The following is a 26,551-nucleotide window of genomic DNA, read 5'->3' on the forward strand; positions in this document are numbered from 1 at the left end:
TGGCATCCAACCATCTCATCCTCTGTCATCCCTTTCTCCTGCCTTCAATCTTTCCCAGCAAATCAGCTCTTCACGTCAGGTGGCCAAAGTTATTGGAGCTTCAGCTTCAGCATCAGTCCTTCTAATGAATATTCAGGCGTAAATTATAAAATATTTAAAATCATTTAGGACATTGATAAAACAATTGAATATTTGATGATACCGACTGGAGTGGGTAGCAATTCCCTTCTCCAACCCAGTTGGTATCTTCCCAACCCAGGGATCGAACCCAGGTCTCCTGCATTGCAGGCAGATTCTTTACCAGCTGAGCCATTAGGGAAGCCCAGATGTCCAAGAAACATTGTTAATTTTGTAGGTGTGATATTTGCTTTGTGGTTATGTTCGTTTTAAAGGCATCCTTAGCTTCAAGAGAGATTCTTTGAGATACCACACTTGATACAAAATGCCATGTGGGATTGACTCCAGAGAGTGGGCAGTGAGAAAGACTGGGCTGTGTTGGGAGGCATTGAGTCTTGTGATGAGCACACAAGGATTCTTGACACTGTGCTCTGTGCTTCTGTCTGTGTTTGCAGTTCTTCATGATAAAGCTGTAAAAATACACTCCTTTTTTATCATCTCAGTGTTTCTCTACAAAAAGTGTCTCGCTCATTTTTAGAGAGGTCGTAGCCATGAGTCAGTGTAAGTAGAGAACTAATGGGCATTCTTGGCAGTCGTTAGTGCTGCTGTCCGGTGAGTCAGAGGAGGCGGCTGCACGCTGGTGGAGAGCAAGGGCCGGTGTTTGCAGCCCTTATTGTCTGTGTGGCTCTTACTGAATCCTGCCTGGACTTGGCGTCATTTGTAGCGATGCTCCTGTTGGTCTCTCTAAAGTGAAAGTTAAAGTTGCTCAATCGTGTCCGACTATCTGTGACCCCGTGGCCTATACAGTCCATGGAATTCTCCAGGCCAGAACACTGGAGTGGGTAGCCTTTCCCTTCTCCAGATCTTCCCAACCCGGGGATTGAAGCTAGGTCTTCTGCATTGCAGGTGGATTCTTTACCAGCTGAGCCACAAGGGAAGCTCTAACGGGGGTGTAAATTCCTAAAAGGCTGGAATTAACTCTCATTCATGCTTGCATCACTTTTCTCGGGGACAGAAGTTTTGTACCAAACACTAGCCGAGGATTATGTGCAAGACAGCTGGATCAGTATTTGAAAGAAAAAACCTAGAAGTTTGTGTCTCCTGCTTTCTTGGGCCTTTTCAGTCAAGGCTTTGACCTGGGCCAGATGGCTCCCTCCCTCATTCTGGGCTCACTCACAGCTTTATCTTCACTCCTTCTCCTGCCCTTTTTGACTTTGTACTCAGCAAACCCACCTGTTAGGGTGAACACAGTTTATTCCATCCATCCTCTCATGGAATCATTCCTACTACTTGTCTGGCGCAACTAAAAGGCAAAGCTTACCCCCACGCCCCTCTGCCGCCTCCCCCAACGCACAGCTACGCCTCACACTCAGGAGGGGTGGGGCAAGGACTGCCCTGCTTCCCACTCCCCACCACTTCCTTCAAACCTTGTTTTTCATTTCTTAATAACCTCTTTCCTTGAGGAAGACAACAGTGGGGGCTGGTTTTAGATTCTGAAAGTGCACGAACCTTTGAAGCAACTTCCACACCATCGGCTCTTCTTCCACCTTCGTAAATCATAAATTGCACCACAGCACACTGAGGATGCTTGGCTTGGACATACTTTCTAGAATGCAGTGGTGCTTCTTCCGCTTGGGGAGGCCTCTGTTAACTAAGGGTCACTTGTCTTCAAACTGTTGGTGTAAATTATACCACATCAATATGTATAAACATACATAATTTATTTATACGTTATGTAAACTGAAGAAATGTGAGTACAGAAAAGAAACTGATTTCCATAAAAATCAGGTTGAATGCTCTGGAAAGGCTTGATAAAAAAAGTTTCTTAAAAATGTAATGAAGTAACTGGGAACAAGGTAACTATTAGGTGACAGGGCAGCGGTGAGTAAAAATATGAGTAGGAATCTGCACTCAGATTGCTTGACAAGTATCTCTAGTGCACTTTAAAGAAATTGGAATTCATAGCTGTGTGCAGTATTGTTTATCTAAGAAATATGACCTGGAACCCCTATTCAAAGGAGGGGCTTTGGCTTTACATGAGAAGATTGGTAGAGGAATAAACTGTGTATTCATATGTGTGTTTTAGGTTAATATTTACAGTTGTAGTCATATTTTATGGTTTCTTACTATGCAACTTTTTTGTCAGTCATCCAACTCCTGTTCCCAGTTTGGTCAGTTAAGAGGACTAATACCATATTGTTGTTGTTGAGTCACTAAGTCGTGTCTGACTCTTTGTGACCCCATGAACTGCAGCACACCAGGCTCCTCTGTCCTTTATTATCTCCTGGAGTTTGCTCAGATTCATGTCTATTAAGTTGGTGATGCTATCTAACCATAAAAAGTGCTCACTGAAGAAAACTGAGAAAATGTGGGAAAAGATGGAAGAGACTAAAAATCACCTGTCTTCATAACCCAGTGAGAACATTGTTTTCTACATTTGAATTCATACCCACTTTACAGATTGGTATATAACTGTGAATAACATGCATCTCTCTATGAAATCCATAGTACGTGTGTATTTCCCCATCTCCAGTGCCCACCACACACCACCTTCCTGGATGAATTCAGTATCTGATCTTCTGTACTCATAACCTCTATATTAGTTGGTTTTCCCAGCCAGGTACATATAATCCTTATTCCTCAGTGAGGCACTAGTCTTAAATCAGTTGCCTTTCCTGCCATGGCAGAATTGGCTTGACAGCCTAGCAGGAAACATGAAAGTCTCTTTCCTCCTTGTGGACAAAGCACATTTTAATAGGCAGCTTTCTGTTTCATGCCTGTGGACCCCATTCTTAATTCTCGGAGTGTCTGGATACCCAAGCAGAAGCTCTTTCTGGTTCAAAATAAGTCTGAGAAAGAGTCAACAAGGCAGAGAGCACTGGCTCTCAGCAGGCCTAGAAGTTCTTCCATGTCTTCTAGTAAAAAGACACTGGAGCCTCCATTGCCAGGTGCCCCAGGGGCAGCAGGCAGAGTCCTCAAGGCTCCAGGCCTCTCCAGCTCTTCTTCCCAATCCGCCCCAGTACCGCCAGAAGAGGAAGAGATGCGTGTCAGCACCCACAACTCTTAGTGATGTCTTCCCACTGCCTTCCTTTTTTGAAGACAGTATTGTTTTCACTGGTTTTTCCCCTTCTCCTCTTAGCTTCTGAGATTTCTCAGTTAATCTTCTAACTCAGCGTCTCTGTCTCTCATATTTGTTTTCCTTTCCTTTTGTTTTAGGAAGCTTGAGGTAGAGGGTATAGGGGTTCTAAGTTCTAATGACAGCTCTGCTGTTGATTTTCTCAGCGGTGAAGGTCCTGCATGGTGTAAGCATAGTCAGATGTCAGCACCAGATGACCTGTGTGTGTGTGCGTGCAGGCGCGTGTGCATGTACACACGTGTGCCTGTACATGGGTATGCACATGCGCATGTGTGTTTTATAGCCTTAGGGAAGCCTGAAGGAACTAACAGTGATCCCATACTTAGATCTCTTGAGACTCTAGGAAACTTTTATGTAGAAAGGTAGGGACAATATTTTTATTTTTGACTAGACAGTTGTATAAATGTGTTAGAGTGGGGTGCATCCTGCATCACAGTAATTGAATGTGCAGCACACTGAAGCATGCCTCCTTGCTGCTTATTTAGCACATTAATATCTACCTTTACACATCTGCAAATTACAGCCTCCTGGCAGTGAATGCTAGAATTAGCGTTGTAGAGCAGTTCCCATTATCCTCTAGGAGGTGCCTTCCATTGTGACTGTTTCCCCTCCTTTCTTTGTAAGAAACTGCAAAACAAAATGGAGAATCCTATGGTAAGATCATTTTAAAGGTACAGACTGAAGTACTTGGTACAAAAGTCAGCTCTCACAGCAACGTTAGCTCACCTGTGTTGTTCCTAAATGCTGTTATTGCTCAGCTTAGCCTAATAGCACACAGATGGAATCTGAAGAGTATGTCATTATTCTGGTCAGAAATAATGTCTTGTGCTCTCACTTCGGGCTCTTCAGGTGATGAGTAAGAGAGACCTACTCCCGCCAACTCAGGAGACAGACGCATTCAGAGAACCTAGTAGGTCCCATGGTAATCCTAGGGCAAGAAACACATTCCAGTCGGAGCTCTAGAGATTGGAACTGGGCAGCAGAAAGCAGGGTTTTTTCCTATGTATCTTAGTAAGTGGGTTGGTCAAGTCGCTCTCAAGACTCTTGAGAGTCCCTTGGACTGGGAGATCAAACCAGTCAGTCCTAAAGAAAGTCAGTCCTGAATATTCGTTGGAAGGACTGATGCTGAAGCTGAAACTCCAATACTTTGGCCACCTGATGTGAAGAACTGACTCATTGGAAAAGATCCTGATGCTGGGAAAGAGGCAGGAGGAGAAGGGGAGAAGGGGACGACAGAAGATGAGATGGTCGGATGGCATCACCAACTCAATGGACATGAGTTTGAGCAGGCTCCAGGAGTTGGTGATAGACTGGGAAGCCTGGCATGCTGCAGACACAACTGAGTGACTGAACTGGTCAAGTCATGGCCGCCCGCCCCACTGTCTTGTCTATAGACAGGCAAACCGTTTAAGGCAGCTTGTTAAGGGTGAGAACAGGCACTCCAGGCCTTCTTTCTACTCATCATAACTCTCCATGTATCCTTTTGTCTTCTGCTCTGCCTGACTGTCTCCATCCTGAATGCGCAGAAGATGAATTTCATCAACTCAGCCTATCTCTTTGCCCAGGACGCTTATGCGTCTGATCAGCCTGTGGATTGGTTGCTCTTGTGTTAGATGTTCTTTCCTCACTTCTCCAGTTGGCTGTGTTTTGGGCAGTGGCAGAGGTTCTGGCACTTAAAAAAAACAAAACCCTGATTCTCTCCTCTCAGGATGAGTTTTGGGTAGATGATGATAGATAAACCTTGTGAGAATTGACTTCAGCTTGTCTTAAAAGAAGCATACCTGTGACTGTAATGCTTTGTGGTCATATGAATTTACCTTGTTTGGGTAGTGCTTCTTAAGCATGAGCTTTATGATTTTTGGTATCCTTTTCGTTTGTTTTTTCAGCGTTCACTCAGATTCATCCTTGTCCAGACTCTGATATTTGTAAACAGACAATGGCATGTGTTTGGGATAGAGACTAATATGGATAACAGGGTTCTCTGGTGAATTTTGAATAGGAAAGTCTTCTAATGATAACATCTAATAACATAACATTACCAAAAAGATCTTTACGACCCAGATAATCATGATGGTGTGATCACTCACAATCACCTAGAGCCAGACATCCTGGAATATGAAGTCAGGTGGGCCTTAGGAAGCATCACTATGAACAAAGCTAGTGGAGGTGATGGAATTCCAGTTGAGTTATTTCAAATCCTAAAAGATGATGCTGTAAAGGTGGTGCACTCAGTATGACAGCAAGTTTGGAAAACTTAGCAGTAGCCACAAAACTGGAAAAGGTCAGGTTTCATTCCAGTCCCTAAGAAAGGCAATGCCAAAGAATGTTCAAACTACCACACAGTTGCACTCATCTCACACACTAGTAAAGTAATGCTCAAAATTATCCAAGCCAGTCTTCAACAATATGTCAGTCAAGAACTTCCAGATGTTCGAGCTGGATTTAGAAAAGGCAGAGGAACCAGAGATCAAATTGCCAACATGCACTGGATCATCAAAAAAGCAAGAGAGTTCCAGAAAAACATCTATTTCTGCTTTATTTATTACGCCAAAACCTTTGACTATATAGATCACAATAAACTGTGGAAAATTCTGAAAGAGATGGGCATACCAGACCACCTGACCTGCCTCTTGAGAAACCTATATGCAGGTCAGGAAGCAACAGTTAGAACTGGACATGGAGCAACAGACTGGTTCCAAATAGGAAAAGGAGTATGTCAAGGCTGTATATTGTCACCCTGCTTATTTAACTTATATGCAGAGTACGTCATGAGAAACACTGGACTGGAGGAAGCACAAGCTGGAATCAAGATTGCCTGGAGAAATATCAATAACCTCAGATATGCAGATGACACCACCCTTATGGCATAAAGTGAACAAGAACTAAAGAGCCTCTTGATGAAAGTGAGAGGAGAGTGAAAAAGTTGGCTTAAAGCTCAACATTTAGAAAACTAAGATCATGGCATCCAGTCCCATCATTTTATGGCAAATAGATGGGGAAACAGTGGAAACAGTGTCGGACTTTATTTTTTTGGGCTCCAAAATCACTGCAGATGGTGATTGCAGCCATGAAATTAAAAGATGCTTACTCTTTGGAAAGTTATGACCAACCCAGACAGCATATTAAAAAGCAGAAATATTACTTTGTCAACAAAGGTCCATCTAGTCGAGGCTATGGTTTTTCCAGTGGTCATGTATGGATGTGAGAGTTGGACTGTGAAGAGAGCTGAGTGCCAAAGAACTGATGCTTTTGAACTGTGGTGTTGGAGGAGACTCTTGAGAGTCCCTTGGACTGCAAGGAGATCCAACCAGTCCATTCTAAAGGAGGTCAGTCCTGGGTGTTCATTGGAAGGACTGATGTTGAAGCTGAAACTCCAATACTGTGGCCACCTGATGCAAAGTACTGACTCATCTGAAAAGACCTTGATGCTGGGAAAGATTGAGGGCAGGAGGAGAAGGGGATGACAGAGGATGAGTTGGTTGGATGGCATCACGGACTCAATGGACATGGGTTTGGGTAGACTCCGGGAGTTGGTGATGGACAGGGAGGCCTGGCGTGCTGCGGTTCATGGGTTCACAGAGAGTCGGACATGACTGAGCGACTGAACTGAATAACATAACATCCATACAGTATTAAATATTCCTTTGTGCTTTTCTTAACATCTAATGCAGGATTCCTGGCTATAGTAGATCTGTTGTGCTTGTTGCTATGTGAACCTTCCCTGTACTCTTAATGACTCAGTCTTTTTTAATTTTAATCTGTGTGTTAACATTTAGGGTACTCTTCCTTGGGGAAGTAGAAATGTGCTACACGTGTAGTTTTGTTAGTTACTTTATCATCAGTACTCTATTTCTCTTGAAAACAGGTTCTTAATGAAAATGACGTGTTCAGTGGCAGTAATAATCATTTCCTAATACTTCCTTTTAAAGATTGATGGTAAAGAAAAAACGTCTTAAAAAGATTGAATTTTTTTTAAATAATAAAATAAAAAGTAAAGGAAAAAAAAGATTGGTGGCTCAAATATTGGGTTGGCCAAAATGTTTATTTGGGTATTATTGCAAGATGGTACGAAAAGCTCAGAAGAACTTTTTAGCCAACTCAGTGTATAAAAGTAATTTGATAAATTATTGTGTTTGAGAGTTTTGGTTTCTACTTAAGAAATATGAAAGTTTTATTAGAAAGCTTATTAGTAGAATTTGCGTTTTACTCTAGATATAAAGGAAATGAATTTTTAAGCCAGTAGTTGAAGTTTGGTTGTAATGTTGGTGATTTTTAAAAACTTTTTCATTTTTATGTTATTTTACCTGAACAGAAGTGTCCTATTTGAGTATATATATGCTGTCATACTTGCCAGCGCCCATGATCACTCATATCCTACGAGTGACAGTGACAGGATTAGCATGACCCAGCATTGACTTTCTCGGCCAGTAGTCCCCAAATCTAGCTTTTCTTTTCAGAATTACTTGCTAAATAAGTTTTTTTATTGTTTTAAACCACAGATTCCTAGGCTACACAGAGCTGCTGCATCAGAATCTCCAGGGGTTCATGTTACCTGTGAACTTGCTAATGAATTCTGCACATGCAGTTTTGGGGACCCCTCTAGGGCACTAGTTCCCCATCTGACCAGAAAGAACGTCTCTGATCATTATAACTGATTGAACCTGGAGAATTTTCATATGGGCGGGGTTGTTCTATTTAAGAGAGCCATGGGAATTTGTAAGGATGCATGCAAATACAGATTTTGCCATTACTGCCCCCAAAATACTTCTGGCTGGCTGATGGTACATGTGAGTCTTCTTGAGTTTCTCAAGGATCATGATGCAGTTCCTAATTACAGCACTGATGCACTGTGATTTGTGGAAATGCTTGAAAAATCCTTGTTCACATGTGGTTTTAGGAATCATGGTGGGTCTTTGAGTTTCAGAAGTTGGCTGCGTCTATCTGGACTGTACCATCTTCCACATGTTATGTTTGTATCAAATTTTAAAAAAAAATGCTGTTATAATCTCATGCTACTGGGCAAGCTAATGTCATGAAGAGCTAGCACATTTTAGCGGAGTTGGACTCATTTCCTATTTTGTAGTGAATGGAAGAGCAGTTATGGTGTTATATACTTGGAGTGGTTTTGTGGAGATGTATTGGCGTTGCATATGGATCACAAAGCATCACTTTATGATTTTGGTACTTATTGGTTAAGTGTTGGAAGCTCTTGGTCAGCTTTGTGCTGTCGTGTCACTAGGTGGAGATGTAGCCTTGTTTGGTGGTATAGCCACAGCCCAAAGAGTATGTCTGGATTTCTTATTTCAAAAGAACTTTAGAGATATTTGATGAGTTTTATTATACCCTACGAAAAAACTTGGGAACTTAATATAATTCTAAATTATCCTCTTCTTCATTAAGGTTTAAATCCAGTCCTACTTTAATGTCTGTTTTTACACTGATGAACTCTTTTTAAATTTCTTTCTCCTCTGGCTAATGTTTCTTTTGGCTAGCCCTCGTTATTTCATCTTGTCAAAGAGATTCTGATGTCTCTTTCTGTGGTTCTTTATAGTGGTTTAATTCTAAAAGTTTAATAAAGTAAGAATTTTTACTCTAAAGTCAAATATTAGGCAAAATTGAAGTTTAGTAGTAATAGGAGGTAAATGAACCAAAACTTACAGTCTGAACATACCCTAATTTTATCTTTTGTATTATTTTAGGTTGACATTGTCAATTTTTTATATGCTTAATTTCTGTCAGGCTTATTTCCCCCCCTTTCTTCCTTCCATCTTTTCCTCTTCCTTCTTGAATCTTGAATGTGGCTCCTCTATGCACAGTACTGATGTGAAGAGTTGAAAAGAAATGTGAGCCTGTCTCCAAAGAGCTGATAGCCGGTGGAGGACATTGCAAATGTGACCACGAAGCATTTTAAAGCAATTTGAATATCTGATCTTTAGAAATGATAAAGATGGAACTTTAAAAAAAATCTCCTTACTTTGGAAGACACTCTGACTGTTCTTCAGACATTTAAACATAAAGCTGCTGGATGATCAAGCAGTTTTTCTCTCCTAGGTATATACACAAGGGAAATGAAAATAAATCTTCACCAAAATAACTTGCACATGAATGTTCATAGCAGTGTGAATGCACGTGTGAATGTCCACATGTAATACCCCAACAGTGGAAACAATCCAAATGTCTGTCAATGGATAAATGAATAGACAGAATGTGATATATCTGCACAATGCAATAGTAATTCAGTGATAAAAAGAAGCTAACTACCGATGCATGCTCCAACATCGGTGACTCTTGAAAACTTTATGCTAAGTGAAAGAAAACAGTCACAAAAGGCCATATATTCTATGATTTCATTTATATGAAATGTCCAGAATAGGAAAATCTGTAGAGACAAAAAGTAGGTTAGTGATTACCTGGGGCTGGATGGGAATGGGGTAATGACTGTTCATGGTTATGGAGTTTCCTTTGGGGGAATTGGAAGCGTAAAATTAATTGCGGTCATGGATGCACAACTTTGCAAGTAAACTAAAAATCATTGAAGTGTATGTGCACTTGCAATGGGTAACTTGTATGAGAATTATATCTCAGTAAGCCTGTTTGTTAAAAAAATAAATTATCAAAAGGCTTACAGTTGATTAAGTGAAAGTGAAAGTCACTCAGTCATGTCCAACTCTTTATGATCCCATGGACTATACAGTCCATGGAATTCTCTAGGCCAGAATACTTGAGTGGGTAGCCTTTCCCTTCTCCAGGGGATCTTCCCAACCCAGGAATCAAACCGAGGTCTCCTGCGTTGCAGGCGGATTCTTTACCAACTGAGCTATCAGGGAAGCCCACAATTGATCAAGTCAAGGAATATTTGTTGACTATCTAACAGTCATGGCATGAGTTCTATGTGAGTTACAAAACCAGTACAAACCCTGACCTCAGATTGCTTACAGTTGAAGAGAAAAGGCACACATGCAGTGTAAAACAATTCACTGTAGCTTTCTGAATTTGTTCCCATCTTTGGGTTGTAACTTCCTGATTTCTCTCTTCCATTCGACCTTCATGGCTCTGATTTTCTAACCCTTTGTCTGTTTTTTCTTTCAAAAGCAAACTATTAATCCTCAGATTTTGAAAAAATAACAGCCCCAATCTGTTGCCTGGGCTTCCCTGGTAGCTCAGCTGGTAAAGAATCCGCCTGCAATGTGAGAGACCTGGATTCGATCCCTGGGTTGGGAAGATCCCTTGGAGGAGGTCATGACAACCCACTCCAGTATTCTTGCCTGGTGAATCCCCATGAATTCTAGTCTGGAGGGCTACAGTCCATGGGGTCACAAACAGTTGGACATAACTGAGTGACTAAGCATAGCACAACCTGTTACCTTTAACTACCTAAAGGACATAAAAAAAAATATTTTATTGAAGTGTAGGTGATTTAAAGGACATTTTAAAGCAAGAGTAGTATCTCCAGTAGCTTAAATTGTGTGGCTCATGGAAATCCGTTCATTTAGAAAATACATATTGGTGTTTCACTTACAAAGAATTGGAAGATCTTAAGAGAATTGGCCTTACTATTTTTGAAATTGCAACAAATATCTTTTTGGTACAGTTTAGTCAGGTTGCAGACTGGTCAGAAATACAGTCTTGAATTTATAGATTATCATGAAAAATGCCTTGCAGGAATATTTAAAAGTTTGTTTTGTATAGAGCTGGCTTATGTTGTCATTGGGAGACCTGGGTTGAATCCCTGGATTGGGAAGATTCCCCTGGAGGAAGGCATGGCAATCCACTCCAGTATTCTTGCCTGGAGAATCACCATGGACAGAGGAGCCTGATGGGCTATAGTCCATGGGGTTGCAGACTTGGACACAGCTAAGCACAGCATAGCACATTGTGGTCATTAATATAGCATTTTTATATTCTTGTGGTCATTAAAAGAGGAATTTTGGTTCAGTTACTGTAATTCTTTTTTTATAGCCAAAAAAGGCTATTTTTTAAAGGCAGTAGGTGATTAACTCTAAATGTGTCAGGTTATTTTTTAAAGGCAGTAGGTGATTAACTCTAAATGTGTCAGGTTACACATTGTCCTTGTTTATTAAGCCTATCTGTCTGAGTCCATGGTATTAGTGCATCAGTTAGACTTTTTTTTCTCTCTTTGCAGATGCGTATGAAACCGCCAAGATGCTTTGTGAACAGTATTATCTGGTAGCTCCAGAGCTGGAAGTTGAAGAATTCAATGGTAAAAGAAAAATAATTTTAACCTTAGATACAAATGAGCTGACTAAAAAACTGACTCTACCTGAGCTATATTTCACTGAGATCCTCAAATTGTGTTGTTTTTTCATCTTTTATGTGTTCTTAAAACCCTTTCTGTGTCTTTGGTCAACGAGTTTTTATACAGTAATCTATGAGAACCCCCAGGTTTTGGAACAGAAGTAATCAAGGTAGAAGATGCACAAAGACATAAACAGACAGTTCTCAAAACAACAGATGCCAACAGTCATTAAACAATGGGAGGGTGTTTAACTTTAATAATCAAAAAGGAACAAAGGAAAACAAATGCTATTTTTGCCTTTCAAAATGGCAGTGATTAAAACATTTTAATGCTTTGAATTGATGCCCAGAAAAATACCTTTCCCCAACACTTACATATTCCTGGTGTAAGTTTAAATTGGTACAGCCTTTCTTTAACAAAAGGCTAACAGTGTTCTGTCTCTTTGCCTAGTACATTAAATTAATAATGGTTATATTCTTTGATCCAGTAAATAAACTTCAGAAAATTTATTATAAGAACATAGAGATTGCACAGATCTGTGTATAAGAATGATGATCTCAGTGGGTTTAAAAAAAATAATTTTATTTATTTATTTATGGTTGCACTGGGTCTTCTTTGCTGCCCGGGTTTCTCTAGTTGTGAGTGGAGGCTAGTCTCTAGTTGTGATGTATGGGCTTCTACTGCAGTGGCTTCTGGGGCACGGGGGCTTTGGTGGTTACAGCTCTCGGACTCTAGAGGGCAGGCTCAGTAGTTGCGGTGTATGGGCTTAGTTGCTCCGTGGCATGTGGGAGCTTCCTGCACCAGGGATCGAACCCGTGTCTCCTGCACTGACAGGTGGATTCTTTACCACTGAGCCACCAGGGAAACCCCACAGTGGTTTTCTTATACAGAAAAATTAGAAAACAACCCAAGTTTTCCACCGGGCTACTGCTAAGTCACTTCAGTCATGTCCGACTCTGTGTGACCCCATAGATGGCAGCCCACCAGGCTCCCCCGTCCCTGGGATTCTCCAGGCAAGAACACTGGAGTGGGTTGCCATTTTCTTCTCCAATGCATGAAAGTGAAAAGTGAAAGTGAAGTCGCTCAGTCGTGTCCGACTCTTCACGACCCCGTGGACTGCAGCCTACCAGGCTCCTCCATCCATGGGATTTTCCAGGCAAGAGTACTGGAGTGGGGTGCCAGGCATACCCATAAGATAGAATACTATGCAGCCATTCAGAATAATGCTTTACAGAATATTTAATATTTGAGAAAAGTTGTAAACATAGGCTATAAAAGTTTGCTATTGTGCAGGTTCATTGGATAATATGTCAAAGGATTTATTACCACCATAATACAAATAGCAGCTCCCTGAATAGTGGCATTTTAGCTGATTTTTCTATTAGTTGTATGAAACTATATTTGCATGTTACTTTTTTATTGTAAGTTATGAAAGAGACATGCTTATCATAAAAATACAAGCATAAATGTAGAATAAGTAGAAGTCCCCACTACTGTCTCCCATACAGTTTTGTTTTTTACATAAATGAGTCTAAAACCATACATGTTCTTTAACTTATGTATTTCACTTCACCTTAAAGATCTTGGCATGTATTTCTGTCTTTTAGAGATTGTCCATGGTGTAGATTATCTTAATTTATGTAATCATTTTTCCATTGGATGCGCATCTAGGATTTCTAATTTTCCCATGTTCCATCTGATGGGGTATGAAGGGGTATGTGGGTGGGTGGGTGGGTGTGTATTTGGAGGGTGGGAAAACATATGAATGTATGGAGGTATTTCTGTTGGTTACATTCTTAGAAGCAGAGTGACTGAGTCTTAGGGTATGGGTTCTTAGGCTATGCATTAAAGATAAACCACATTCCCTCAAAAATATTCCAAAAATCTATTTCTCTTAAAATGAGTTCAGAATGTGAAGACTTCAGGCTGCCATGACAGGACTCCTGCCCCAATATTCTACTGGGAGACAGAGAATCAAAGCTGCTTGAAAAGTCTGTTGGGTTCTCTGAAAAGAGTTGCACCCCTATTTTACCGAAATATACCTCTAGGACCAAGTAGATTTTGCTCGAGTATTTCTGAGAAGCAGCTTTATTTCTCCCTACTGGCTAGGGGGAACCTGACCTCACCGTCCAGATTTCTGTTCGTCAGACGTGGAACTCGCACTCACTGGTAGTAATTAATTGCTCTTTGGCATGAGTGGCAGCCTCACTCGCTTGGTCTTGCTGATACCTGGTGCCAACCAGGTCAGCGCATTCCTTCCCTGTCTCTCTGGGCAGTCCACCCCAGCAAAAGAGAAGCTTTCCAAGCGTTTTTGGCACCATCTTATGCGTGATTTTTGAAGCCCCTTCTGCCATCACTAAGAGAAATGAATGCTGGTGGTTACAGGTAGCCTCTAGTTTCCTGTGGCTTTGGGTGGTGTAGTTAGGATTTCTACTTGTTATTTCTTGAATGCCAAAGCTCTTTGCGAGTGCAGTTCAGGACTGCATTGGAGCTCTCACAAGCTTCATCATAGAGACAGCAGGTCAGAGGTCAGTCATGAATACCTTAAGCAGACACTGGGGCTTTGTAGCAGACTCTTTCCCAGCTATGAATCAGATCCAGAGTCTGTGGATTCATTTTCAGAGCCCGTGTGAACTAGCATAGCACCTTCTTCAGGACGCTCCCATTTTCCAGCCCTGCTGGGTCCACCAGGTCCCTCGAACAACCAACTATCAGTGATGGCACTCACTGCCCTCTGCTCTGCACTTCAGAGGAGTAAGGCGGCCATTAACGCTCAAAGAACAATTTGTTGCTACCTGAGAATGTTAAGTTCTGTTAGATTGACCCCTCATCTCATTTTCTGACTGTTTGATTTTTTTCCTTGCCCACGGCAGCCCCCTGAGAAAGGAGTAAATAGGCTTATGCAGAACATAGTGTGTGAACACCATCAGTATTTACAGTCATCACTAGCATTTTATATATGGGGGGCTAGCTGTAGTAATCTTCCTTTTTTTTTTCTTTTAGTAATACATTTCAAGAAACATTAAAAATAACAGAATTTTACTTACCTTATATCAGGTTTCAAATATTACTGGTTAGTTACCCACAGCAACCCATGTGGTTGCTCCAAAGACAGGTGGCTATCCCACTGTGCTTTTTCTCATTTCCATGTTCTCTTTCTCTTTTGGAAACTGCCAAAACATGAAGTAAGTAAACCTTTTTACTTACCTTTTTTTGCATTCCCATGGTAAAGCAACATGGCTGAAAAACATGAAGTTTGTAGCCAGCTCAGGGGGTGGAAATCTGTATCCTGACACTTAGGAGACAAGTCACTTCACCTCTGACCCTCATCTGTGAGCTCTCCTTGTGAGGTGATGGAAGGATAAATTTTCTAAGTCCTCAAATAGAGCATAAGCATGTGCTAGAAATGTAATAAAGGCTGGCTACTGGAAGTCAAGGCTGACTTGGGAAAGATAAAACTTCTGGTTGCCACACTGGCATTTTTCTCACCTTTTCTAGATTAGTCTTTCTTGTCAAGAGGTTGATTCATAGCTTTAGGTTTTGTTGGAAAAGTAAAAATTTCTGTTCATACTATGTGTATTTTGTTATAAGAGGGTTCATAGAAAAAGTATGCATCTATCCTGGGATCTGTGACCTATGCCTAGTTTCCTCATATTGGATACTTCTGTGGATATTTTTAGTTAGGTGCTTCTGCTCGAGAATTGAAAAAGCCCTTACTGTAGCTGTGTTGACACTGTTGAGGTTAATTTTTTAGTAATGGTAATAGCCAACATTTATTAATTGATGGCTTACTGTGTGGCAGGCTCTGGGTAAACTAGTTTATCACTGTTATTTCGTTTAATCCTTACATTAACCCAGTGAGATATGAGAAATAATTTTATTTATTTTCTTTAAAACTTTTAAATTTTATGTTGGAATATAGCTGATTAACAATGTTGTGATAGTTTTAGGTGAACAGCAAAGGGACTCAGCCATACATATACATGCATCTGTTCTCTCCCAAACTCCCCTCTCATCAAGGCTTCCACATAATGTTGAGCAAAGTTCCCTGTGCTAGAGAGTAAGTCCTTGTTGGTTATCCATTTTAAGTATAGCTGTGTGTACATGTGCATCCCTCACTATCCCTTCCCCCCATTCCCATCCTTGTATTGTGCCCATTATAGAAATGGAATGCTGGAGACCCAAATGCATTGAATTCCTATTATTATATACCCCTCCCTTGGTGTCTGCAGAGGATTGGTTCGAGGACCTCTCCCCAACTGCCTGTAAATTCCTAAATCTATGGATGCTCAAGTCTTTTATATGAATTGGCATAGTACAGTCAGCCCTCTATATCCAATGCTTCTGCATCCACGAGTTCAACCAATCACAGATCAAGTTTCTCTTATTTTTTCTGCTTGGTCTCCTTTTTTTTTTTTTTTCATTCTTATAGGAGAACTATCTGAAAATTAAATTCTTTATATCCAAAATAGAGTTCTGTTGGCATTTATTAAATGTCTTTTCAACTAATGATGTTTGGAGCAGTGACTATACAAATAGAGACTTCATTATTTCTTGAGTCCTGAGCATGAAAAATCTGGGCCACTTTTTCTATTGACTTTTAGAAATGCACCCTTAGATGAAAATTCATATTCCATTTATGCCTTATTTTAGAAAGCCAGCAAACATCTATTAAGGGTCCACTCTGTCAAGCCCCTGGCTAGGCCCAGTATTAGGGAAGAGCTATGGACCAAAACACTTGACATGGTTTAAAAAAAAGGAAAGATATCTAAACTATGATGTTCTTGAAGAAAAGTACAAGTAATTGAGCAAGCCCTCAGATGGCTCCTACAGAATGATGGTTGAAAAAAAAGCTATCAAAGGTACCTTAATTTCCCTGAGATTTGAACTGAAGAGGTTGATCTCAGAAGACTGTTTATATAACTAATCATGCCTTCTGGTACAAGAGGGACCAAGCATTCAGCGTGTTCCTGGGGCTCCATTAAAAAGACCACAGGGAATACAAACAGAAACAGCTGAGAACCCAGGGGGACTCATCAGTCGGTCCTTGATCCCACCTCCAGCCAAAGAGTAACCAGGCGGAAGCACACTGGCTGATTGACGGGACAGAACAGAAGAAGCCACAAAGGAGAAGGCTGCGGCAGAAATGGCACCGGATGATCCTGGAGGGGTGCTGGGGGCAGAGCTGGGAGGGGCCAAGGACTAGATTGGGACATCAGAAGATGGGATAAATGGAGAACCGTCTAAGGTGGGGTGAGGATGGGTACTGGGAGCAGCTTGACTCTGGCTCTGCTCTCCTGCTGACAGCCACTAGCATTTTCCCTGGGGCAAACAAAATAGTTTCTTCCAGAACAACCTGGGAAAAACTAGGGCTGTTCGTGTAACTTTTCCTAAAGTAAAGCCCTCTCCTTTCAAACATTTGGGGGTCCCTCCAGTCAGAGGCTGGCTGGCTGTCCTGCTCATCCTAAAGCCAGTGGAAAAGTCTTGACCAGGCACTCAGAGCTTCACGTCAGCCTTCCCGCTTAGGGGAGAGCTGCCAGGGGAAGTCAACACCAGCTCCCTCAAATGAATAATCCAGTTCCTCATTCTTCAACAAGACTATTACAACCAATGTAGATCAGACTTTGGGCAAAATACCAGCAGCATGAATGAAAACCTGACCGGCATTGAACTTCTCAGCTGCATTGTCCTGATCAGAAGACCCTCTTGCTTTTCTAAATGCCAAAAGAAGGTGATTTCAAATGCAGACAACATTCTAGAACTTCAGTCAAAAACAGTTGAAGTGATGGCTGTGCAGCATGTTTGGATAGCACTCTATTACATCTCTTGTCCAGTTACCCAAGAGGAGGAGGAGTTCGAAACTCTAGGAAATAGATCAAACTGTATCAGAAATACATGGTCCAAACATTTGGCAGCCTAAAAAGGTATCATGATTTTGAGCTGTTGGAGGTGGATAAAGTGAATCCATTTCATCTTAAGCCTGAGAACATTCTCCTTCCAGTGATGCTTAACTCGACACATTAGACTTACAAGGAAGGAACCGTCATTCTGGTACGTTCCTGTGGCCATGCTGAAGTGAGCAATATTTACCTGGTTATGTTACCAACATATATACTTTTGACAGGAAACCCACTTTATTTTTTTTTTTAATTTTTATTGAAACAGTTGATGTTGTATGAGTTTCAAGTGATTCTATTATATATGTGTGTATATTCTTTTTCAGATTATTTTCCATTATAGCTTATTACAAAATATTGAGTGCACCTCCCTGTGCTGTAGAGTATACTTGTTGGTTATCTGCTTTATATATAGTAGTGTGTATATGTTAATCCCAAACTCCTGATTTATCCCTCCTTACCCACTTTCCCCTTTGGTAATCATAAATTTGCTTTTTTATTTTCCATATTGCATATATCATAAGTTTCTTTTTTATGTCTGTGAGTCTATTTCTGTTTTGTAAGTAAGTTCATTGATATCATTTTTGAGAGTCCACAAATCAGTGATATCATGATACTTGTCTTTCTCTGACTTCACTTAGCATGATAATATCTAGTTGCGTCCATGTTATGGCAAATGGCATTGTTGCCTTCTTTTTTATGGCTGAGTAGCATTCCATTGGATATATGTACTACATCTTCATTATCTGTTCATGGACATTTAGGTTATTTCCATTTCTTGGCTGCTGTGAACATAGGGGTGCTTGCATCTTTTCTAATTACAGCTTTTTAAAAAGAGCCTGTAGACAAAGTACCTAAGAGTTCATTAGGGTTACAGAATAGAATGGAAAAAACAGGAACTGAAAGACTGAAGCATACGTAGTATTAAAGCTGCCTGTGTGTGCAGACTGATGGGAAGAGGGTACAGCAACTTTTACTTTTCTTCTTTTAAAAATTTAAAAAATCATTAGTAGTCCTACCTTTTCCACAGGGGATACATTCCAAGACCCTCAGTGGATGCCTGAAGCCACAGATGGTACCAAACCCTGTTTATATACTTTGTTTTTTTCTAGACATCCATACCTATAATAAAATTTAACTTAAAATTAGGCACAGAAAGAGATTAACAACAGTAACTGATAATAAAAGTTATATCAATATACTACAATGTAAGTTATGTGAATGTGGCTGCTCTTTCTCAAAATGTAGAAATGTACAGAGTACATTTAACTAAGTATATACATACTCTACAGCCATGTGATGCTTTTGCAATTTGAGGTGTGACAGCAAAACTATTATAGCACAGATTTCTTTTTCCCCTTTCCTTATTAAGTAGAGAACTTTCACCTTTTCATATAAAGGAAGCACTTCTCAACTTCTCTCTTGTCAAGAGGGTTCATTTGAGTAATGTATTTGCAAGCTCTTTGTAAACTGCTCATGGAAACAAATGCTCACTCTCCTTTATATTACTGTTAATTACTTGCTTTAGTAGAGGAAGTAGTTAAGTTGAAATCATAACATTTCTACTTGAGAAAGTTTACGCAGTGTCCATCTCTTAATGATTCCGGATCGTGAGGAGGAGGAAAGCCCAAGTTGTCCAGTATCTACTCTCAAGCCTATGCTGGGACTCGGGGTTTCACAGATTTTCCTCAGAACGTCTCTGACACAAGGCAAAAGGACTGTAGGTCTCTGGTGCTTGGTCTGCTAGCTGCTGGCAGCATGCCTTGTTTGTCATAGTTTAACAGAACTTAATGTTCCTATTTCGTCTGTTTCTCCAAGAGGATGTGCCCCCTTTGCTCTGTGGTTTCACCTCCCCCTGGTTGACCACCAGGGTCACTGGTGGTGGTGGAGGGTAGCCCCCATTTTGAGAAATACCAAGAGATACTTGAGGGCTTCCATGGCGGCTCAGTGATAAAGAATCTGCCTGCCAGTGCAGGAGACACAGGAACTGCAGGTTCAATCCTTGGGTTGGGAAGATCCCCTGGAGGAGGACATGGCAACCCACTCCAGTATTCTTGCTTGGGAAATCCCATGGACAGAGGAACCTGGCCAGCTACACCCCATAGGGTTGCAAAGAGTCAAACACAACTGAGTGACTAAGCATGCACCATGCAGGGGATGTTTGGGTGCCCTTATGTAATGCTCAACATTAAGACATAGGTAATGATATTCCAGTTTTGCTCAACTTAAGTTCCAAAGAGAAAAATTTGCCTGAGATCATACAGCTGGTAAGTGAAGGAGTGGAATTTCATCCTGCTTTTAGAGTTGGAATCCTCCATTAGCTGTTTGTAGCATTCTTTTTTATGTACTTGGAAGTAAGCATGCAACAACATTCTTGACTTTCTTCTAGTCTTGGTCCTTACTAATTGACGGTTTTGTCTCTGTTTTCAGCCAAAGCTCCAAACAAACCTATTCAGGTAGTTTATGTGCCCTCACACCTCTTTCACATGCTCTTTGAGTTGTTCAAGGTAAGTGGAATTTGAAAATATGGAAAGAAGTCTTCATTTTAAATTACTTTGATTCAGGGCATAATGGATTCATTAGATTAGCATAAGAAAAAGGTTTTGCATAGCCATTTAAAAAATTCTATTTCTGATATCCTGTGGGTTTTATAATTTGTACACTGAGATGAAAAATTGCTGTGTTCACTGTAGTTTTTGTGAATATTGATTTTGAAGCTTAGTTGTACCATTATGACTTTATGTAAAATCCGTACTGTTTTTTCTTTAGATATGAGCTTAGAGATGCTTTTTAGTTTCCAAACCTGGCAAAAGCTTGATTAGTGGTAGCCAGATCAAAATAAAAACACGTTTATGCCTCTTTTATGCTTCTGAGTGTTAACCGTGTTGATGCATTAGCAATTGTTCCAGTCCTGAAAGATATGTTAACACCCTTACACAGTTGAGTCATTTTAGAAAATTCAGAAGCTCTGGCAGAGGCAGAGGGGAAAGATGTGGACGGGCTGGACCAAAAAGGACCCCCCCACACACACGTAAACAATAGGAAAAAAAAAAAAAAAAGAAATAGACTCTCTACAACTTAAACTGTTGCTTTTATTAACTGGTAGCTAATGGCATGTAGTAGCAGTATTACAAGCACAAGGCATTTGAGTAAAATTCCATTTCTTCCAATGTGTAAAACCGTAAACTGAACACCAGAAAAATCAGTTATGCTGATTTGCTTCCCCAAATTATGTTACTGATGTGACACTTAAGGTTGAGATGGGGATTCAATTGTGAACTTATTCTTCAAAAGCTGTGGCTTTTTCAGAATTTCTTTTCACTTGACATTTCTTTGACTTTTTTTCCCCCCAGCCAAATGATTTATTTTGTGGGAAGCCAAAATCATCTCTGGTTTTCCACCTTCCTTAGAGGAAGAGTGCTCTGTAAATGCAGACTGATAATCGAATTTAAAGTGTATCAGTGAGCCTTTACAACCTCATTACACATGATAAAAACATCCCTCTTGGTTAAAAGTTGAATAATTTAAATACCCTAAAGCAAAAAGAAAAAGAAAAAAAGGAAGGAAAGAAAAATAAGCGTTTAGTATGGTGGATGAGACTGAAATGAGATGAAAAAACAAAGCATCAGAAAATTTTTCCTAGATCTTAACACATGTTAAGTTCTTTAGAGGGAGAAAAAAGTGCCATAGAAATCCAACTAATATTTGCCCCACAAAAGAATTGTTTATTGGTAAATTTTTGCTAGTTTCTTTAAAGTAGTAGTTTGTGAATTGGTGTCATGCTAAAAAAAAGGTTCTGTGATTTCAGAACTCAATGAGAGCAACAGTTGAACTATATGAAGATAGAAAAGAGGGCTACCCAGCTGTTAAAACCCTGGTTACTCTGGGTAAAGAAGACTTATCCATTAAGGTAACTGCTTTATTTGTACATACTCTTGAATTATCAGTTAGTTTCATAGTGTGTAGACATTGAAGAATCAAAGGGAAGGAAAGAGAACTGGCTTTGAGTGTCTTTTTATGGCTGAGTAATATTCCATTGTATATATGTACCACATATTTATCCATTCATTTGTCGATGGACATCTAGGTTGCTTCCCTGTCCTGGCTATTGTAAATAGTGCTGTTATCAACATTAGGGTACATGTGTCTTTTTCTGTTATGGTTTTCTGAGGGTATATGCCCAGCAGTGGGATTTTTGGTTCATATGGTAGTTTTATTTTCTAGTTTTTTTAAGGAGTCTTCATACTGTTCTCCATACTGGCTGTATCAATTTACATTCTCACCATCAGTGCAATAGGACTTTTATTGTTTGATGATGGCCATTCTGACTGGTGTGAGATAATAACCTCATTGTAGTTTTTTTTTTAATTTATTTATTTTAGTTGGAGGCTAATTACTTTACAGTACTGTGGTTTTTCCCATACATTGATATGAATCAATACATATTTACATGTGTTTACATGTGGGTTTACATGTGTTCCCCATCCTGAACCCCCCTCCCACCTCCCTCCCCATCCCATCCCTCTGGGTTGTCCCAGTGCACCAGCCCCAAGCATCCTGTATCCTGCATCAAATCTGGACTGGCGATTTGTTTCTTATATGATATTATACATGTTTCAATGCCATTCTCCCAAATCATCCCACCCTCTCCCTCTCCCACAGAGTCTAAAAGACTGTTCTATATATCTGTGTCTCTTTTGCTTTCTCACATATAGGGTCATCGTTACCATCTTTCTAAATTGCATATATATGCGTTAGTATACTGTATTGATGTTTTTATTTCTGGCTTACTTCACTCTGTATAATAGGCTCCAGTTGCATCCACCTCATTAGAACTGATTCAGATGTATTTTTAATGGCTGAGTAATATTCCGTTGTGTATATGTACCACAGCTTTCTCATCCCTTCGTCTGCTGATGAACATCTAGGTTGCGTCCATGTCCTGGCTATTATAAACAGTGCTGCGATGAACATTGGGGTACACGTGTCTCTTTCCATTGTGGTTTCCTCGGTGTGTATGCCCAGCAGTGGATTGCTTGGTCATATGGCAGTTCTATTTCCAGTTTTTTTTGTTTTTTTTTTAAATTTTATTTTATTTTTAAACTTTACATAATTGTATTAGTTTTGCCATCTCCACACTGTTCTCCACAGTGGCTGTACTAGTTTGCATTCCCACCAACAGTGTAAGAGGGTTCCCTTTTCTCCACACCCTCTCCAGCATTTATTGCTTGTAGACTTTTGGATCGCAGCCATTCTGACTGGCATGAAATGGTACCTCATTGTGGTTTTGATTTGCATTTCTCTGATAATGAGTGATGGTGAGCATCTTTTCATGTGTTTGTTAGCCATCTGTGTGTCTTCTTGGGAGAAAGTCTGTTTAGTTCTTTGGCCCATTTTTTGATTGGGTCATTTATTTTTCTGGAATTGAGCTGTAGGAGTTGCTTGTATATTTTTGAGATTAATTCTTTGTCAGTTGCTTCGTTTGCTATTATTTTCTCCCATTCTGAAGTCTGTCTTTTCACCTTGCTTATAGTTTCCTTTGTTGTGCAAAAGCTTTTAAGTTTAATTAGGTCCCATTTGTTTATTTTTGCTTTTATTTCTAATATTCTGGGAGGTGGGTCATAGAGGATCCTGCTGTGATTTATGTCAGAGAGTGTTTTGCCTATGTTCTCCTCTACAAGTTTTATAGTTTCTGGTCTTACATTGAGATCTTTAATCCATTTTGAGTTTATTTTTGTGTATGGTGTTAGAAAGTGTTCTAGTTTCATTCTTTTACAAGTGATTGACCAGTTTTCCCAGCACCACTTAAAGAGATTGTCTTTTCTCCATTGTATATTCTTGCTTCCTTTGTCAAAGATAAGGTGTTCCATAGGTGCGTGGATTTATCTCTGGGCTTTCTATTTTGTTCCATTGATCTATATTTCTGTCTTTGTGCCAGTACCATACTATCTTGATGACTGTGGCTTTGTAGTAGAGCCTGAAGTCAGGCAGGTTGATTCCTCTAGTTCCATTCTTCTTTCTCAAGATTGCTTTGGCTATTCAATGTTTTTTGTATTTCCATACAAATTGTGGAATTATTTGTTCTAGTTCTGTGAAAAATACTGTTGGTAGTTTGATAGGGATTGCATTGAATCTATAGATTGCTTTGGGTAGTATACTCATTTTCACTATATTGGTTCTTCCAATCCATGAAGATGGTATATTTCTCCATCCATTTGTGTCCTCTTTGATGTCTTTCATCAGTGTTTTATAGTTTTCTATATATAGGTCTTTTGTTTCTTTAGGTAGATATATTCCTAAGTATTTTATTCTTTTCATTGCAATGGTGAATGGTAATTATTTCCTTAATTTCTCTTTCTGTTTTCTCATTGTTAGTGTATAGGAATGCAAGGGATTTCTGTGTGCTAATTTTATATCCTGCAACTTTACTATATTCATTGATTAGCTTTAGTAATTTTCTGGTGGAGTCTTTAGGGTTTTCTATGTAGAGGATCATGTCATCTGCAAACAGTGAGAACTTTACTTCTTCTTTTCCAATCTGGATTCCTTTTATTTCTTTTTCTGCTCTGTTTGCTGTGGCTAAAACTTCCAAAACTATGTTGAATAGTAGTGGTGAAAGTGGGCACCCTTGTCTTATTCCTGAACTTTAGAGGAAATGCTTTCAATTTTTCACCATTGAGGATAATGTTTGCTGTGGGTTTGTCATATATAGCTTTTATTATGTTGAGGGTATGTTCCTTCTATTCCTGCTTTCTGGAGAGTTTTTATCATAAATGGATGTTGAATTTTGTCAGAGGCTTTCTCTGTATCTATTGAGATAATCATATGGTTTTTATCTTTCAATTTGTTAATGTGGTGTATTACATTGATTGATTTGTGGATATTAAAGAATCCTTGCATTCCTAGGATAAAGCCCACTTGGTCATGATGTATGATCTTTTTGATGTGTTGTTGGATTCTGTTTGCTAGAATTTTGTTAAGGATTTTTGCATCTATGTTCATCAGTGATATTGGCCTGTAGTTTTCTTTTTTTGTGGCATCTTTGTCTGGTTTTGGGATTAGGGTGATGGTGGCCTCATAGAATGAGTTTGGAAGTTTACCTTCTGCAATTTTCTGGAAGAGTTTGAGTAAGATAGGTGTTAGCTCTTCTCTAAATTTTTGGTAGAATTCACCTGTGAAGCCATCTGGTCCTGGGCTTTTGTTTGCTGGAAGATTTCTGATTACAGTTTTGATTTCCGTGCTTGTGATGGATCTGTTAATATTTTCTATTTCTTCCTCCTGTCCATTCAGCCCCCACTTGCTGGTGGCGGATGCGAGCGTCTGGGGTACTTCTCTGCTGGGAGTTGCCTTTAGGCACGTAATCTGTGGGTTTTATTTATTTATTTTTCCTCTCAGTTATGTTGCCCTCTGAGATTTGAAAACTTCCCCCAGACCCACCAGTGAGAGGGTTTCCTGGTGTTTGGAAACTTCTCCTCTAGACCCCCTTCCCGGGATGAATCTCTGTCCCTAAGTCTTTTGTCTCTCTTTTTGTCTTTTATATTTTTGTCCTACCTCCTTTTGAAGACAATGGGCTGCTTTTCTGGGTGCCTGACGTCCTCTGCCAGCATTCAGAAGTTGTTTTGTGGAGTTTGCTCAACGTTCAAATGTTCTTTCGATGAATTTGTGGGGGAGAAAGTGGTCTCCCCATCCTGTTCCTCCGCCATCTTAGGACCACCTCCCTCATTGTAGTTTTGATTTGCATTTCTCTAATAATTAGTGATATTGAGCATCTTTTCATGTGTCTGTTGGCCTTTTATATGTCCTCTTTGGAGAAATCTGTTTAGGTCTTCTGCCTGTTTTTTTTAATTGAAGGATAATTGCTTTACAGAATTTTGTGGTTTTCTGTCATACATCAACAAGAATCAGCCATAGGTACACCAATGTCCCCTTCCTCCTGAAGTTCCCTCCCATCTGCCTCCACATCCTACCCTTCTAAATTGTCACAGAGCTCCTGTTTGAGTTCCCCGAGTCATACAGCAAATTCCCATTGGCTATCTATTTTACATATGGTATTGTAAGTTTTCTTGTTCCTCTGTGCATACATCTCATCCTCTCCCTCCTCCCCTCCCCCATGGCCATAGGTCTGTTCTCTATGTCTGTTTCTCCATTGCTGCCCTGAAAATAAATTCATCAGTACCATTTTTTTTAGATTCCATATATGTGTGTCAGTATTCAATATTTATATTTCTTTTTCTGACTTACTTCACTCTGTATAGTAGGCTCTAGGTTTTGGCATCAGGTGGCCAAAGTATTGGGGTTTCAGCTTCAGCATCAGTCCTTCCAATGAATATTCAGGACTGATTTCCTTTAGAATGGACTGGTTGGATCTCCTTGCAGTCCAAGGGACTCTCGTCTTCTCCAACACCACAGTTCAAAAGCGTCAGTTATTCAGCACTCAGCTTTCTTTATAGTCCAACTCTCATGTCCATACATGCCTACTGGAAAAACCATAGCTTTGACTAGATGGACCTTTGTCGGCAAAGTAATGTCTTTGCTTTTTAATATGCCGTCTAGGTTGGTCATAGCTTTTCTTCTAAGGAGCAAGCATCTTTTGACTTCATGGCTACAGTCACCATCTGCAGTGATTTTGGAGCCCCCAAAATTAAAGTTTCTGACTGCTTCCGTTGTTTCCCCGTCTGTTTGCCACCATGATCTTGGTTTTCTGAATGTTGAGTTTTAAGCCAGCTTTTTCATTCTCCTCTTTAAATTTATTCCTAGCTTTTTAAGGAAGCTCTATACTGTCTTCCATAGTGACTGTATCAGTTTACATTCCCACCAGCAATGCAAGAGGGTTCCCTTTTCTCCACACCCTCTCCAGCATTTATTGTTTGTAGACTTTTTAATGATGGCTATTCTGACTGTACTTTGGCCACCTCATGCGAAGAGTTGACTCATTGGAAAATAACTCTCATGCTGGGAGGGATTGGGGGCAAGAAGAGAAGGAGACAACAGAGGATGAGATGGCTGGATGGCATCACTGACTCGATGGACATGAGTCTGAGTGAACTCCAGGAGTTGGTGATGGACAGGGAGGCCTGGCGTGCTGCGATTCATGGGGTCGCAAAGAGTCGGACACGACTGAGTAACTGAACTGAACTGAATAAT

The 26,551-nt window shown here is 40.1% G+C and overlaps 1 protein-coding gene across 14 annotated transcripts in view; it reads left to right on the forward strand.

Annotated features, from left to right (window-relative positions):
* PDK3 (pyruvate dehydrogenase kinase 3) overlaps positions 1–26,551 on the forward strand; it is a 123,015-nt gene that overhangs the window by 41,115 nt on the left and 55,349 nt on the right. For 12 of the 14 annotated variants that reach the window (XM_086389378.1, XM_086389380.1, XM_086389377.1 and 9 more), the window contains 3 exons: positions 11,397–11,474; positions 19,838–19,914; positions 21,216–21,317. In XM_086389378.1, the coding sequence (XP_086245504.1) occupies positions 11,397–11,474; positions 19,838–19,914; positions 21,216–21,317 (257 nt within the window). The remainder of the gene's footprint in view (positions 1–11,396; positions 11,475–19,837; positions 19,915–21,215; positions 21,318–26,551) is intronic. The other 2 variants (XM_086389382.1, XM_086389384.1) reach the window with 1 other exon arrangement.

The sequence above is a fragment of the Bos grunniens genome, chromosome X (assembly GCF_055505025.1).
Source record: "Bos grunniens cultivar Pamir isolate PY7600 chromosome X, Bosgru_T2T1.0, whole genome shotgun sequence".
Lineage (NCBI taxonomy): Eukaryota > Metazoa > Chordata > Mammalia > Artiodactyla > Bovidae > Bos > Bos grunniens.